Genomic DNA, 16787 nt, shown 5'->3' on the forward strand with positions numbered 1-16787 from the left:
TGTCTTCGTGAATTACCATTACCGCTCCTCCAGGAGCTCACACTTCCCTTCCCTCCTGCCACAGACCTCTGGCTTTTCATTCCCCTTCTCCCTGTCCCCATCTCCTAGGCTGGCATACCACAGCTCCTATTTATTTACTGCAGTCCTTCTCACCTCTCATTTCAAACATTTCTCCCCTTTTTAAAACACCTATAACTCCACTTTCAATTTATTGTTTTTTCCACTTTCACTCCATCTACAAACTTCTTTCATCCTCTTTTTAACTTCAACATTTTCTCCCCTGTTTCTGCGGTTCACAGTCTGCTGGTTTTTTCCTCTCCAGGCCAGCTCACGTTTTCTGTTCAGAGCTCCAGCCCATCCCATCCCTCAGCTCCTGCGTCCTGCCGAGACCCTGGGCACACCGCAAGCCTTCCACCAGTGTCACCCACCACCCGCGCCGCCAGGCCAAGCAAAGATCTTGGCAGCAATTCTTCAACACCCCTTGGTTTCTCATGTCCATTAAAGACTCCTTCACTGCCCTTACAATTTAACAGGTTTATATATATAGTGCCCTCCCAGGAACTCTGAAAATTCCATGAATCAAGTAAATTGCTCATGGAAAGATGCTACCTGCAATTAAAGCTAACGGACACACTCCAGCACTGTGGGAGGGGGAGAACAAATAGAAAGAGTAAAGGTGTCAGGATGATGGTTTGGAAATTACAGAGCTGTAAGCTTTATGTCACTGCCAGGCGAGACATATGAAGTAATAACTGAAAAATATTGAAGAGAACACAATTCAAAAACTCATTAAGTCTCCATACACAACCAAAGTCTCCAGCTTATTGGGTACTTAAGACAGCAAGGAGTCAGAAAACACAGCTTTAAACTTGGGGGGCGGGAAACACCCTAAACAAAGCTCACCCCAAAGGAGCTCATAGTAAAGGATGGTGCAAACGAAAAGATACAGCTGTGTAGTAGGAACTGGCCAAGCCAAAAGGGGGGGGGGGGGGGGGGGGGGGTAATGGCAAGAGAAATCCAGGCCAAACCCCGTCCTGGTTAAAACTGCTATCAGAAGGGGCAGCGGAGGCAGGCAGCGCGTTATCAGCGCCTGCAAGCCGCAGAAGCTCCCCGCGCCGGCGAGGATTGCGGGCAGGCGCCTGCCGAGGTTTGCCCCGGCGAGAGGAGCCGGCGGCACCGCCCGGCAGGAGCGGGGCGGGGGCGGGCAGCCCGCGGCGGGGCGGTGGCACGGGGGCCGCCGTGTGGCGGGGCAGAGCCAGGCCCGCAGCCGCCGCCCGTCGCTCGCCGCAGCTGAGGCTCCCGCCGCGCTGCCCCGCGGCTCCGCTCCGCGCCCCAGGGGCCGGCTCGCACCAGCGGCCGCCGCGGAGCCGGGCCCGGGGGCGGAGACGGCCTGGCGGGGCCGGGGCAGCGGGCGGCCCGGCACAGGAGGCGGCGCCCGCTGCTACGGGGCCGCGGCGGCGGCTTCGGGCCTCGCACCGCTCTGCGCACACGCGCCCCTCACACGAGGCGCGTGGCTGGGGGCGGGGGGCACGGGGCACCCTCCCCTCCCCTCCCCTCCCCTCCCCGCGGCGCGCGAGGCGCCGGAAGCGCGCGGGCGGGCCGCTCCCCGGCGGTTCCGGCATGGAGGAGCGGCGGTACCGCTCGGCCTCGGGGGCGCCCATCGCGCTGCGGCCCCGCCAGCACAGCGCCTCCTGCCGGGAGCTGGCGGTGCGCTGCCCCCGCCTGCAGCTCCGCTCGCTCAGCGCCGTCACCTCCGCCGTCTGGCTGGCGGCCTACGGGCTCTTCGTGCTCAGCGAGGTACCGACCGCTCCCCGGGCCGCGGTTCCCGCCGCCCCTCGGGCCTCGCCGCGGCTCCGCCGCCGCCGGGTGAGGCGGGGGCCCGCCCTGAGCCGGCCGCGCCCCGGAGCCTGTGTCCCGGCGCCACACCGGGGCGTGGGCGTGGGCAGGGGCTGGGGGGCGGCGTGCGAGGGCTCGGCGTGCCCCGGGAGCCCGCCGGCCCGGAGGGGAGGCGCGCAGGCGTCTGCCAGGCCGCCTCGGTGGAGGGGCGGCCGGGCCGGGCCGTGCTCCGGGAACGCCGCGGTGGCAGGCTGCGGTAGGCACGGCGTGAGCAGAGAGCTGTGCGGCCAGGGCCGGAGGGCCGGCCGGCCGCGCCCGGTGGGCTCCCGGGTGCCTCCGTGGGTTTGTAGCCTCCCGCCAGGCCGGGTGGCGGCTTGTCCGGGTGTGGGGTGATGCCTGGCGCGTTCTTGTGAGCCCAAATACCAGACGTTTACTTGGAGAGGTGGGTTGCGGGAACAGGAACAAAGGATATACTGAAGAGGCTGAGCGGGGGATAATCCCCAAAGCGATTTTCCTGAGAGCAGTGAATGTCATCTACAGCTCATGTTTCACAGCTGAGGCAGTAAGAACCTGGCAGCACAGATTTCAAAAGCTGCTGATAAACCCAAAAGTATTAGATTAGGTACCGGACCTGTGACCCATACTTGCAGGGAAGGGCCAGATTGCAGACCAGTTATCTCCAAAGTCAGTAGCTTGACCGAAGAAGCTGGTCACTGTGACCAGTGCTATGACTGTTGTGCTTCAAATTTTTCAGTAATCTTTTCCATGGAAACAGAGATTGCGAGTCAATTGGCGGGTTTCCGCTACAAAGAGCTGTTTCTCATTCCTCTAGTCGGAAGCTGTGTCTGAGGGGGTTTTGTTACAAAAGCGCACGCCCCTGCCAGTGGTTGCTGCCCGGTGGTCTCCTGCTTCGTTTTACACGTGCTCATGTAGCCTGTACACAAGCAACTGCAATCCTTCCTTTCTGCTAGGAAAACAGGTCTGGAAGTATCTCTCTGTGTGGATTTCAGTGTCTAATTCGTGACTGGTTTTCTGTGATTACAGACTTTTAGGGAAGTCCCCTACCCTTTCTGTGTGAATGTGGCCATGGCTTCTTTACCTCACGTGGTTGTGCAGGCGTGGCTTGGGTGGTAGGGCCATGCAGTTCTGGTCCTTTAGGTCAGTTATAACTTTGATTCATGGATTCATGGGTACGTGACTTAGAGCTCTCTAAAACATGTCCCAGAAATAGGTTGTGGATCTTTAGGATTTATTACCAGGCCTTCAGATGACCTTTTGTTGACTATAGTTTCATCAGTTTTATATTATGTAACAGCAGTCACAAGACTGCAGCATGCAAAAGGCGTTCATCTTCAGACAAAGCACAGGAGAAAGCAAGTGTTCTTTAGATCGGTATTTAAGGCAGGAAGAGGGGTGAGGTTTGAACAAGTTTAGACTTGGAGTTTGTAAGAAGAAAACCACTAGGTTGGTGCGTTGTCCTATAAGACTTTTCTTCCCCTCTGAGACTCCACCCTCAGTTCTAGTATACATTTCACAACACTTCTGCCAGTGACATCATCTCTATAGGCATTTGTATAATATGCTGCCATTGATGTAACTAGTTGGTTTTGTTTGAGATTTCTGCACTAAATTTACAAGGGAATAGAATTTTCTTGCAGTTTTCAGTTTCAGCTCCCAGTTCTTTCAGGCCATACTGTGAAGAGCGATTTAAATCTCATTACACATATATCAGCCAGCCAGGTGAAGAAGAAAAGAACTCCACCTAAGTAAAATTGCCTTGTAATGGTAGCTTTAATATTATAATTTACTGTGCAACTTTACTTTCTCTGAAGCCATGTTCAATTAATTGTAAGACTAGAGCTCTGTCTTTGCTTGGCTTGTGTTACAGAACAGTATGGTGCTTTCTGCTGCTATCTTCATCACGCTGATTGGCCTGATCATATACCTGCACTTTGTGAAAATTGACCAGGAATCCCTCTTGGTCATCGGCTCACTTGGCATTCAGGTGACTTCATCCTATGCTTCAGGGAAAGAGAGCACAACCTTCATTGAGATGGGTCAGGTGAAAGATGTGGTTATCAATGAAGCCATCCATATGGTAATCATACACACTCTGTCTGCTTGTGTATCTGTGGGCACACTCACATCCAGTATATTTTCATGAGCGTGATGTACGAGAGCAATTAAACATGACACCGTCCATAGCTTTACTAGCATCAGGAGCTTTGTTTCAGGTTTCTCTCTTTATTCTCTTACCTGTTTTCTCACCTTTAAAGGAGAACTCAAGCAAAACAAGTAACATAAAAAAGCCAAATCCATGTCTTAGATAATGCCACTGACACTGAGCTAGTGGGTTTAGTTCTTGGTGTTATCCTGTTACAGATCCTGATGCCATACTCCGTAACTAGTCAAGACAGAAATAAGAAGGTAGACAACACAAGAGATGATTTTTCCTGTTGCTGCGGTTTTCTGCAAAGCAGCTATAGAAAAACAGACCTTGCCCTTCCAGCATGTGTGTGGTTTTTTCAGGTTAAAAATTTAATAGAAAATAACACTGGTAAAATTATTTTTTTATTGTGTGAAGGGAGGAAAGCTGCAGATATAAATTTGTAGGCCTGGGATGATTGGCATTCAGCCCAGTGAGTTGAAATAGATCTTCTTCCTGTGATAACTCCAGGCAGTTCAATTGCATTTTCAAACTCTGATGATTTTGTCTGTCTGTTTTTTAGCAAAAAGTTATCTACTACCTGTGCATCCTCCTCCAGGACCCGGGAGATCCTCAGGGAGTATCTGACGTAGTGCCACTCTTTCAGGTAAGTTTGACTGAATGATGGAGAAATCCAGATCAGTGGTCTCTGTGCGCCAGTTGTCTAAGTGTATCTTTATTTCCCTGCAGGTAGCTGATTACAGTTGCCTTTCCCTGGCTGGGCCTTCAGGGTCGGTGGTGGTACAAGTCTCACGGAACTATGTACCGTAGATGTTTTTTTCACTTGCCCTCCTTTCAGAGACCAGGTAGCCGTGTCAATCTGAACCCAGCCAGGAGTTTGCATGAACTAGAAGTCTTGGGCTCACGTAGGGTACTGAGAACTCACAAATCTTTCTGTATAGTCTTATGCTCGGTGTTACTATTGTAACTATGGCCCTGTGCCGCTGTTGATTTTTAGAATCATAGAATCATTTGGATTGGAAAAGACCTTTGAGATCATCAAGTCCAACCATTAACCCAGGACTGCCAAGTCCTCTGCTAAACCATGTCCCTAAGTACAACATCTATGTATTTTTTAAACACCTCCAGGGATGGTGGCTCCACCACCTCCCTGGGCAGCCTGTTCCAATGCTTGACAAACCATTTCAGTGAAGAAATTTTCCCTAATATCCAGTCTAAACCTACCCTGGCGTAACTTCAGGCCGTTTCCTCTTGCCCTGTCACTTGTTATCTGGGAGACCTACCCCCACCTGCCTACAGCTTCCTGTCAGGTAGCTGTGGAGAGCAATAAGGTGTCCCCTGAGCCTCCTCCTCTCCAGGATAGACAACCCCAGTTCCCTCAGCTGCTCTTTACAAGACTTGTGCTCCAGACTCTTCACCAGCTTCATTGCCCTGAGCTCTGTGTGCCAAAAGTGCTCATAAAAAGCTCTTTGCTGTTGGAGTGACCTCCCTGTCTAACCCGTTGACAAAGATCACAGTATAAGCTGTGAGCAATTTGCTTAATGTATAATAACTTGTTTGCTTTACCATTACCCTGCCTCCCCTTGCTCTTCTCTTGCTAACTTGTTCTGGCTGTTCATGATCCCGTTTTGGGGATGGGTTTTCTTCCTGTGTGTGCATGCCTAACGCAGCAATGCCCTGATCCTTGATGGTGCTGAGCAGTACAGAGGCACTTCAGGCCGGAGGCCGCTGAGCTCTACATCCTCTCTGTGCTTCTTAATTCACCTGCTGCTGGTGACTGTCATTTTGTAGTCCACATCCAGTTTATGACTGGATGCAGTTAGTCTTCAGCTGAATACTTACAGGTATAAATAGACTATTCCATTGATACTTGATGCTAACTCAGTCCCACAATTGTAAAGACATTTACTAACAATAATACCAGTTAGTAAAGTCGTTTACTAACAGTAATATCAATTCAGTCTTTCATATATAGTCAAGGGGGGAAAAATGGATTTGCTGGAAACCAACAACTAGTAAGTTCCAGACAGCTGCAATCAGGAACCTGGTTTTAGTTATACATGCTCCTTTCCAGCTTCAAAGAGGCAGCCTGGCATTTGTGTAGTTTCCTGGTTTTTGTATTCTAGCTCAGCTCTGAACAGTTTTATTTTCATGGAAGATCTTAGTATGGGTAGAGTTGACTCCACCAGCAAAGGAGGTACAGAAAGAACTGTGTTAGTTTGCCATTCATGACTTGTCAGTAATTCTCACTTCAGCGTGCAGGTTAGTGTGTTACTTAGTTTTGAAGGAGCAGTAATTTAGTAACTTTATTGCATCTCCTTCATTGGGTTCCTCTTAAGTTATGCCAGTCTGCAAAAATACAATTTACTGTGTCACTGAGGCCGGGAGCACTTCTGTGCTGAGCTGACTTACTGTTCTCTTAAGCAGCACTTGCAAGGAGAGGCGATTGATGGACTTTACACAGTAATGCTGTTTCGGGAGCTCAAAGGTCATGGGACTGGGAAACTTTTACCTCCTTACTGGTTTTAATCTGGTCCAGGTTAGAAGTGATGGAAAATCCTTATACTTTGGTCACCATTTGCTGTTTGTGTATAATGAAGTTACATTTTCAGTTAACCTTCCATTGTCCTATTGTGGACAGTAGTGGCAGAGGCCAAAGGGCAGGTGTCTAAATTGCCTGTCCTGAAGGTAGATTTTTCAGAGTGGAGGTCTTCTAGGGTGTTGGATTAGAGTACGGAAGCCTGCTGTTTGGTAGGTCTCTAGAGGACGTATGGCCTAATAGATAGGTTAGTGAGCTGGGTGGTGTGGATGTTCTTCCCTGCTGTCACTGAACTGTGAGCTGAGGAAGGGGAGGATTTCTGATTCGGTGAGAGATCCAGGCTGATGCAGAATGGTGCTATATATTTTGACCTGACAGCTTTAGGGACTGACGTTTTTCGTCACAGAGCAAGTGTGGCTTATGGAATGGCTTTGCATTCCTATATCATCAGCTTACATCAAACGCCTCCTGGAGTTTGATGGATTATTTCTCAACGACCATGTAAAAGGAAAATCTATTCTCCGTTGACTTAATGTGAGGAAGCTAATTGGCAATGGATACGTTGCTGTCGCATTCCTTAGACATGCATGCTCCTGATAGTCAGCTTTGTGCCCCCACATTCCTTTCTCTGTCTGACAGTCTCGCAGTGGGAAGTTAAAGCCTTCCAGCTCTTTTACAGCCAGTTCAGAGCCTGATTCTCTGTTGTTTGACTTAAATTCTAGAGCTCCAAGCCACGTCTAGACTGCTTGATAGAAGTGTACAAAAGTTGTCAAGAAATCCTGGAGCAGAGGAAGACAGCTTCACAACCAAGTGGAATAAAATAGTAAAAACAAAATAATCAAGGTAGCAAACCTGAACTTGCAGCAGGACTCGGAGAGACACATGGAAAAGCAAGCAAAACTGCCCCATGGCTTTCTTCCAGATTAGATGAGTAGAAGGTGGTGCAGCGGTACAGTGATGTTAGGGCTAAAGGCCTGCACAGACTCACCAAGTTTTTACAGAAAATGTCAGCTCAAGCACAGGAGTGAACCTTGAAATCTCTGCTATGAAGACAGGTGAGCAGAACTTTTTGGATTCAGACAGAAGAGGTTTTTCCTTGCCTCTCCAGAAAAGAGTTACAGGGAAATAGGACAAAGAGAGGCAAGAATGTGCATCAAACATTTACTCTTTTGTGGATCTGAAAATTACGCTAAAATCATAATGCAACCTTGGCTGGACTGCCGAAAATGTCTTATTTTTGGTTTGTTTCTATTTAATCCTTTGTTTGAAGGAAGTGTATACCACTCTCAATACCAAAGCCGATGTGTGGGCTGGGATGGTAACTTCCTGATCCACAGGAGAATTTCAGAAATAAAATAACAGAAAATTAAAATACATTGATGCATTCAATTATGTTTAATGAAATAAACATAGGAGAGCAGACTTGGACATCTTCAGTGATCTGTTTGAAAGAGTCCCGTGGGGTGGGGCCCTAGAGAGAAGAGGGGTCCAAGAAAGCTGAATGATAGTCAAGGATCGCCTCCTCTAAGCTCAAGAACAGTCCATCCCAACAAGCATGAGGTCAGACAGAAATGCCAGGAAGCCTGCATGGATGAACAAGTTGCTCCTGGCAAATCTTGAACACAGAAGGTGGAAGCAGGGTCAGGTAGCGTGGGAGGAATACACTGTCAGAGATGCGGTTAGGAAAGCTAAAGCCCACCTGGAGCTGAATCTGTTGAGGCATTTGTCAAAGGCAACAAGAAGGACTTCTGTAAGTACCTAAGGAGCAAAAGGAACCCTAGGACAATGTAGCCCTGTTGCTGAGTGGGGAGGGGCATAGTGACCCAGGACGTGGAAAAGATGTGGCATGAAAAGGGCCACCACTTGCTCTGAGAACATGAGGAAAATTTGTTGAAAATTGTGGTAATTTTGTGAATAAAGTTTTATTGCTCTGTGCTCTTGGGAGTAACTTAAGCTTGGAAAATTTTTCTTTGTTGATGAGCTAAAAGTTACTGTAACCTTTAACTGATGTTTTTCTCTCTTTTTTTTCCATGACTCCTTAGTAATGTAACTGAGACAATTTAAATGTCAAAACAAGAGCTAAACCAGCAAGTTGGCAGGAGCCTAGGGGCCACGGTTAATCTGCAAACAATGCTGTGTGCTGCTTGTCTGCATAATCTGTAATTAAAACATGTGGCAACCTACCATCATGTATTATGGTAGAGATAGGTGATTTTTAAATTTTTTTTTCCCCCTCACTATGCCCTGAAGCTTGAGAGGTGCAAGTTAGTTCATGTCACAGGAAGCGTGGTTGTCCAAGTGAAAGGCAGCAGCTTGGGGATGTGCCACTGGGTTTTGGGTAATGTTGTCTAGCTTACGTCATTTTTAAAATGGTTTTATTGCTCATAAATATTTTAGATGTTGGCGTCGGCCAGATTTTTAATGCCAGTGCTGCTGTGATGGAAGTTGGTAGGTCTCTCTGAAGTTAGCGAAGCTGCACCATGATACAGACTGTGTTTGGTTGCAAGTCCAGGCAGAACTGGGAGGGGCGGGTGTTGGGGCAGGGGCAGAAATCGGCTTGTAACAACAGTGGCAGGCCCTGGGAGCACAACTACACGTGCGAATGACTGCAGCAGAGGTCCTTTGACTTAGGAACCATGTGGGATGCTTGACTTGCTATGGCTCGGGGCGTGGTTCAGTCAAGTTGTACTTCTTCATGGGGAGGGGAAATGGTTGTGGCCCTTGAAGGAGCACTGTAGCAGCAGGAAGAACTGCCAAGCTGTGGGGAGAACGCATCAGAAAATCAATTATGTCTCAGCAGAGTAGACAGAGTCGTGGGCTTAGGAGTGTGCTGGGAACGTTGACTGTGCTGTAAAAATCTCATGAAGTCCTGAGAACATGCACTGAAGAAATGCCCAAGTAGCTGCGTCACAGGAGGTGGTCTGAGAGGTTGCTTTAGCCACCTTTTGAAGGAATGAACATCCTGTGCCCATGGGAGCGCACTTCAGTCATCCACTAAAGCGGAGAGAAGAGAGAAAGAAGGACTTCAGAGAGGAAGGACTCAGACTAGGGCAGGTTTGCACCAGGTATGTGCTTGGATACACAACACAACCTTTGCCCATTTTTATTTACATCAAGACAATTTTGGCTTTTAAAATGCTTTCTTTCATTCTGAGAATAACACAGCTTAATTCATGATAACTGCACTTTATTAAGAAAAACAGAAACAAGACAGCCCTTTACATACACACAGCAGTTAAGAAAACAAAGGCTTTTGTCATCTCATTCTATGCTGCAGCAATAGTCATTGCCAGAAGCATTGATTAGAACTGTGTTCTCTACCAAAGAATCATACAAAATAGGTATCTACATAGGGTTGGTTGATTGTTTGAAATAAGGTAAGCTATAAATAGGAGGTATATGTGCATCCATCAGAGTGGGGTGGTCCCTGAAATACTCAAGTATTGGTGAACATTTTTAAGAAATAAGAAAAAAACGTTTTGTATGCCACGTTTCCCAATTTAAAGTGCAGTTATGGCAGAAAATAATGAGGATCGGGACAGCTCTTGCTTACTCAACATCTCTGCTTCCTGTTTGCCCCGGTACAGTTCTCTAAGGACATGAGTTATTAGCACTATAAGGCAAGTGCAGCCTCTGAACTGTGAGCTGGAGACCTCTGTGCCTTGAGCATCCCCAGCACCAGTGACAGCTCAGTGTATGCTGAAGCAGCTTTGTTACTGGTAGGATACAAGAAGCAGGCTGCCAAACAGCCCTTCAGATGCCGGAGGAATTATTAGGCATAGGTGATGGGTTAGGAGGAATAATGCTCTGTATTCAAACTGATGTAGCTGTAATATCACGCTGTGTACGGGTGTGCGAGAAAGAGAAAATACATACTGCTGACCACTCTATCAGGATGTATAGTCACATAAAAGTATCCAAGAAAAAAACACTAAATACCTTCTCAAAATTGTTTTTGGCTCAGAAAGCTTCTACCCTTTTCTGTAACTTCAAGGGCTGGTCCCTAAATTCGTAACAAGTAGGTACGTTACAGTATGTGCAAATCAGGTCTCTGCTTGTTTTCTGTCTCATGTCTGCCATATTGTTTCCACAGCCCCCTGTGGGGTGGCTTGGGTTTAGGTTTGGGGTTTTTTTTAAATGTTTTTAACGCTGATAAGGAATTGCTCAGAGCAATTTTTGTCTGTCTCTTTTTTTAGTTTGTGGCTCTACACCCACCGTAAGTGTGAAACAAAAACTTCTTGAAGTAGCAGCTCCACTGTGTGCATTAGTTGGATGTTTCAAGGTTGGTGGCAGGCACTAAGGAGTAAAATACCAACCTGGTATGGTTGGTCTGTTCATTTGCAAATAGCTTTGATTTGCCGTTGCTGAATTCTTTCTAATGGTTGGATTCCTACTGTTTTAATTGGAGAAAGTTGCCCATGAATGCATAATTATTACAAAGTTTTGAAAGTGCAGTTGTTCTTCCTTAGATTTTTTAGAAAGCTTATCAAAACAGCTGAACTCAAGACAGGTAGATTTAGCTTTTTCAAGAGGAATTGCTATTTTTCTTTTACTTATTTAAAATCCATTAATCTTCTCACTCATATTGAAGTCCCTTTGAAATAGATCAAAAAACCCCCGAAATTCTTTAGGAAAGTCAGAAGAACAATATTTGAGTACACAGGTGCTGACTACCTCCTCCTTGCCGTGGTGGCATGAAGGAAGCAGGAGTTTTAAAGGAGCAGCTTCCGTCAGGTCAGAATGACAGAGCTGGTTTGGGAAGATCTGCTGTTCCAGTTGCTGGAAGACAGAAAAAGTACAAAACCTGCTTGCCTTGTCTTCCTTTGTCTGAGATTATGTGCAGTTGCAAACACATTCCAAAACATCTACAACAGTGATTAACAGAAAAAGTCTTTGAAAGTGCTCGTCTGACGGTGGAGCATGTGACACATTCAGCCCTGCAGCAAAGATCTAATGTTCATCTATTGCGTAGACAACAGCAACCAACTCCTGAAACACATCAGTCCTGTAGGAGCGAGGGCATCGTCTGACACTGTTCTAGTCCTTCCAGTCCTAGTTGTTCTGAGTCCTCAACATGCAAAGGCACTAGGTTTCCACCTTTATTTAAAACTGAAAATATTCTTGAACTCTTACTCTATGCTCCCTATTTCAGGTCTGAAATTACCCTTGACTTGCATCAGAATTATTCTTGTCAGTTTAGTTTCTCTTCCTTCTCAACAGTGTTTTCTTTCTTTCATGTCTGGAGCAAGGAGCTGGAAAGTTTCAGTCTTCTGAAAGCTGGAAAGGGGAGGGATCAAAGGAACATCATGTGCTTGTAAGCAAAGCAGTAAGATCAGGAGATGGAAGAAAAATGGGTGCAAGGAAAGAGCAGATGTAATGTGACGGGAGCACAGTGCAGGCAAATGACCTGAGGAGTGGTATTTTGGATGGAGCGTAGCATGGAAAGGAAACTCCTGCACAGTCCCCAAAATCAACACTTTTGTTAGAAGAAAGGACACTGCCTCTACCCACTAAGGAACTTTGTCTGTTATTACGGAAAAAGTCAAAGCCTGCATTGAAGTAAGGTGTAACCATCGCAATCGTAGCAGTCTGCGATGCAGTACAGAGTGGTGCAAAAAAACCACCAAAAACCAACCCCCAAACAAACAAAAAACCCAAATCCCCGAAGTCATTTGGAATGCAGCCTCAGAGCAGAGTGGGCCCCTTAGTGCTTCGGGGAACAGAAGGAAAAAAGCGGCGGCTTTCTGTCTCCCAGAGCTTGTTAGCAGGTGTTTTGCTTCGGGAGGGCTGTGCAGAAGACAGGAGTGAAGGTGTTGATCGGTAGTTAATGTAGCTTGCAATAAGAAGTGTTGCTTCAACAATCTACAGAAAAAAGAAAATTAAGTCAATTAGAGGTAAGAGTGCCTTTTGATTTTTAGAACCTATTGACTGCCATAGCTTTTGCAAATGGTTTTCTCAGATGGAATTTTTTGGTTTTGAAATGAAGGTCTGTCTTTAAGAGTTAGGTAGAATAAGTCTCTTGATTAAAGGCTCCAGCTTACAGGGGATTTATTGAAGGTATATAGCTACTGCAGCACCGACAAGTACCAGTCCCCAGGGCTTGTACAAAATGCCCAGCTATGATGCTGCCAGCTGGAAAGAAACTCACTGTTAATTTTATAATTACCTTTGGAATTGGCATTGTGAAAAGGAGTTTTTCAGTGCTGTTTTTTCCAGAACTCCTTTCTTTCATTTGACTGACTACAATCATGAAGTCATCTCGACAGCCTCCAAAGGTCAGCACAGAGGAGTATGAGTAAGAGACTTTCAAGTGCTGCAGACAACAGAGAGTGTGAGAGTCAATAGTTCCGTAACAGAAGAAATGGCTACCTTAAACTAATAGTCGTTACTTCTTGCAAGAACACCGGATCTCCATGGGTAGCAGGCAGTATAGGTAAGTGGCTGTGTAGGTAAAGCTGGCAGAGAGGCTCAGGTGAGAACTGCAGCGCTAGTTTTCTCCTAGCTTGCTCAGTGCCTCACTGCTTCAGAACAATACTCCAAACCTTGTTATACCCCAGATGGCAGTAGTAAAGCACATCCCGCTGAGATTTTGCAAGATGAATGAGCACGTTTGCTGCCCATCAGAGGCGGTGGTGAGCTGTTTCATGAAACCCTGCCTTACACCACAGCTGTAATTTTCCTGTGTTTGTGTAGTATTCAGACATAGCACTGACTTCCCTCATCTCCGAGTTCTACAAATTAACTTCTGGATCCATTTGAAGTTAAAGACAAACTTTCGGTGACTTTAAGTGGACTCAGGGGAATGTCTTTCTGTGGGAGGCAAGTTATTTTCTTAAACAATGTTCCTCACCATACCATAGTATTATAATCCAGTATGCTGACACCATCTTCATTCACAGCTATCCAGACTGGACAGTCTTCCAATGAGGAAGGCAAAATAGGCTAGAGAGAAAGAAAATCATTAATTCAGATATTTCTTGATCACCACACAAAGACTTTTGATGTAAATCTTGGGGTTTAAGGATAAAGTGAAGATGAGAGAGAATTCTATAGGCTTACTGGTCTGACCTGGTTTAATTTTTAAGAGGACTTTGCTCAACAACTGGAATAACATTTTCAGATTCACATAGAATTTTGGGACTAGTGGCACAAGAGATGTAATAATAACAAAGGCTTTGAGATTAATTAAATTCCATTTGGTGTAGTTAAGACTGAAGGAAATGCTAGGACAGAGCAACAAAACAGCAGTTCTGCTCTGCTCTGGGTCTTAGACTACTCCCGTCATGCAGGCAGGCAGAGAAGCCTGTTGGTTTCTGTAATACCAGTGCACCCGGCACCATCACATCAATGCAATTTTTTCTTGCAGATTTGGACAGATTTGTATCAATTATCTCTTAAAGATGAGTTAGGTGTTGTTACCGTTCATTACATGATTTTTTTCCTGGTAACCTGCTACTACATGGCTAATGCCGTAGGCTTTGCTGTTTAACTACTGAAAAGTGATAAAATACGTTAATCGCCACAAGTATCAACTATTTAATCTCTGGGTGGCACTGCTCTATATTCTGATTCTTCAGTGTCAGTAACCTCAAATACCAGTAAACTCTTCTGCTTTTACTCCTGGCAGTGGAAATAAATATCTACTCAAAAACTTCTTGTATATTTACTCAAGAGGTCCCTTTCATCCTTAGACTTTATTCCATAACTACAGGAACTTTGACTTCAAAGCAAGGGGCATGGAACCATGACCAAGACCTATCTGAAGCTCAGCTAAGGAGGTTGCTGCTGGGTTGGGGAGGACAGTTAATGCCAAAACAAGATTTCTCAGACAGCTGCTGTGTGCCAAGACATTAGTTCAGGCAATGGTAGTAAGGTACAGAGCTCTAGCCTGGGATGGGCTGAGGGGATGGTACAAGCTACTGGGAGAAGTACTCCCTCCAGCTGTTCTTTGCTGTCTCACTGATGCCTGTGGGCTGGCAGCCTACCCAATATGTACTTTAGATTTTGTTTCTGCAACAGGACATTAGCAGTGCTTGCCTCTCTTGTGGGACAAGAAAAGCAGCCAGCTCCATTTTCCTTTTAGCTAGCATCAGTCACCAGGTGTGATTTATGGGGGGCTTTTCCCTTTCACCCTCCCAGTGGTATGTAAATAGTATTTTTAAAACTGTCATTGCAGCCTTGATGCCCGGGGAAATTTCTGCCCGCGAAAGCTTTGGCAAGGTTTGTAAAGAGAGATGTTACCCAGCATTATGATCAACCGCTGCAGCCAGGAAACCTTCTGTATGTATTTACTGCACACTAGCAACCCCTGGTGTTCAGCACTTAATTCTCTTTGTTCTTTCTAAACCTACGTGGTACACCAGAGCTGCGTATTGTTCAGGTTTTTTCCCTTACTGAAGCAGAAGCATTTTCAACCCATGTTACCAGAGATCATAGGTATATCTCTGCTCTGATAGTTCACTCTCAGGAACAGAAAAAAGTACGCTCCAGTTACCTTAGCAGCAAATATTTTGGTTCCAAAGAGAGGCCATTTCCGGGCCACTGTCAAATAAATCCGAACACATTCTGGTGGAGAGCATCCCTGCAGCACCATCCACTTCGTTGCCAGCCTGTCAGCCAGTTGCCTTTCAGAATCCAAGACACAAGGCAGCGTTATATACTAATGTCTTCCAAGCAAAGGTGAGTAAAATTACAACAGTTAATAAATGTACCTCTTACTCCAAAAGGGCTGTTCTATACAGCACTACGGACAGGGCTGATACTGCTGTCAGTTTATGATCACTGTACAACCTGAGTTTCTTTTAGCATTTTCTCTACTTCCACAATTATTTTACTACTAGTTATACTGCAATATCCAGGAATCCCAGTTACATATGGGTTGCTCACTGGTGTATATATTAAACAACTGTAACTACAAACACTCAGGCAGCTGTTACAGAAAAAATCCTGCCCAGCCTGTCTTCACGTTCAATTATACTCTCAACTTCATCATGCCTGTAGTATGCTCTGTATGGAACCACAGTATCTAGAGCCATAGAATGGTTTGGGTTGGAAGAGACCTTCAAGATTTAGTTCCAACCCCCTGATTTGGCTCACTAGGGATGGTTTGGCAGCTGTCTTGCTACGGGCATATTGAATTTGCTTCCAAAGGGAGGTAACTGTGTTAGATCTACCACTGCGTCTGGAAGATGACCGTTCTCTCTCTTTAAAAGCTAGAGCTGCAATCCATGGCAGCATCTGAATTCTGTACTTGAGTATTTGAGATCTCCGCATTGTGTGCAAGAACTTCTAAGTCAGAATATCAGAAAGCCCGGCCAAAATATGTCCTACCAGAATTACTGCATGGCCTGAAGCAGCCCATATAAGCTGGTTTTACAGCTCATCGCAATTATTAGGCATCTGGATTCAATGGACACTCGGGGGAATGGTAAAACTAAAACTGAGAAACAGAATTCATCTTAGGCTTAGGTTAGAGTTTATTGGAACTGAGATGCCTAATTTGGAAGTGAAAGGCTTAAACTTCTTGTCTAGGGGAAACTTAGTTGGTGATTTGGGCTCTTTTTATATTAATTAACTGCTATTTTCTTTTAAAGGAACCTTTCCCTGACACTTGTGTTTTAAGTTTCTACATCAAATAATCTTGACAGGGATTCTTGAAATTTCTTAAATGTAATGACAGAATTTTGCAGGTAAATTTGTTTTCAGTGCAAAGTATAGAAGAACCAACATTTTACCTCAGCTGTTCAGGAGTAATGTTTTGCTTGTAGCGTTTGGGGTAGAATTTATCTAAGACCTGGTGGAGAAGATGCTGCATTTTCAATTGTGATGTTCCCCCAGGACATGAAGATCCTGTTCGATCCAAATCCCCATATTCCACCTAAGACAACATTATAGTTAATAGCAACAGAACTATGGGGTTTTTTGTGCAGTAGAACATTCCATGAATTCCCATACCGATAACTACTATATTTATTAGTCACGCAAAAAGACACCATTAGGCTGGGGAATTTTGTCTACAGTATTTACCATAGTAAAGGTATACAATAGAGCAATTACGAAGGACATGTCTGCCCAGGGAATTCTTTACTGATCTAAGAATGTGAAACAAGATATCAGCCAGCTACTTTTTGTAGGGAGACCCTTCTGTGTAGCTGCCAAGCTTTTGGGGTTTATTGTCAATTGGCCAGTTAAAACAACAGTGTATTTGTAAATAGTTTGGACAATGTTCCCAGCCTCTTCATCTCA

At 45.7% G+C, this 16787-nt stretch overlaps 2 protein-coding genes across 4 annotated transcripts in view; one reads left to right on the top strand and one right to left on the bottom strand.

Moving 5' to 3' along the window:
* The first annotated feature begins 990 nt into the window (after positions 1 to 990).
* On the top strand, positions 991 to 8495 carry PIGH (phosphatidylinositol glycan anchor biosynthesis class H). Of its 3 annotated transcripts, none has more exons than XM_080396481.1 (4): positions 991 to 1797; positions 3725 to 3841; positions 4566 to 4649; positions 7265 to 8495. In XM_080396481.1, the coding sequence occupies exons 1-4, from the start codon at positions 1621 to 1623 to the stop codon at positions 7364 to 7366; spliced, it is 480 nt and encodes a 159-aa protein (XP_080252607.1). In that variant the 5' UTR covers positions 991 to 1620; the 3' UTR covers positions 7367 to 8495. The 3 variants fall into 3 exon arrangements, with proteins under 3 accessions (XP_080252607.1, XP_080252606.1, XP_080252605.1); XM_080396480.1 differs by having other exon boundaries at positions 992 to 1797; positions 3725 to 3898; XM_080396479.1 differs by having other exon boundaries at positions 998 to 1797; positions 3725 to 3934.
* A 1115-nt stretch (positions 8496 to 9610) lies between these two features.
* The window catches only part of PLEKHH1 (pleckstrin homology, MyTH4 and FERM domain containing H1), a 53718-nt gene continuing 46541 nt past the window's right edge, over positions 9611 to 16787 (bottom strand). Inside the window, exons 25-29 of the mRNA XM_080396430.1 lie at positions 16277 to 16419; positions 15037 to 15166; positions 13398 to 13484; positions 12709 to 12855; positions 9611 to 12404 (exon numbers count right to left, since the gene is read on the bottom strand). Of these exons, the coding sequence (XP_080252556.1) occupies positions 12228 to 12404; positions 12709 to 12855; positions 13398 to 13484; positions 15037 to 15166; positions 16277 to 16419 (684 nt within the window). The 3' untranslated portion in view covers positions 9611 to 12227. The remainder of the gene's footprint in view (positions 12405 to 12708; positions 12856 to 13397; positions 13485 to 15036; positions 15167 to 16276; positions 16420 to 16787) is intronic.

The sequence above is a fragment of the Falco punctatus genome (assembly GCF_963210335.1).
Source record: "Falco punctatus genome assembly, chromosome: 7".
NCBI lineage: Eukaryota > Metazoa > Chordata > Aves > Falconiformes > Falconidae > Falco > Falco punctatus.

Coding starts and splice junctions, on each gene's coding strand:
- PIGH (XM_080396479.1), top strand. CDS start 1,621: ATGGAGGAGCGGCGGTACCGCTCGGCCTCGGGGGCGCCCATCGCGCTG. Junction 1,798..3,724: donor GGCTCTTCGTGCTCAGCGAG/GTACCGACCGCT, acceptor CTTGTGTTACAG/AACAGTATGGTGCTTTCTGC. Junction 4,650..7,264: donor ACGTAGTGCCACTCTTTCAG/GTAAGTTTGACT, acceptor CTTAAATTCTAG/AGCTCCAAGCCACGTCTAGA.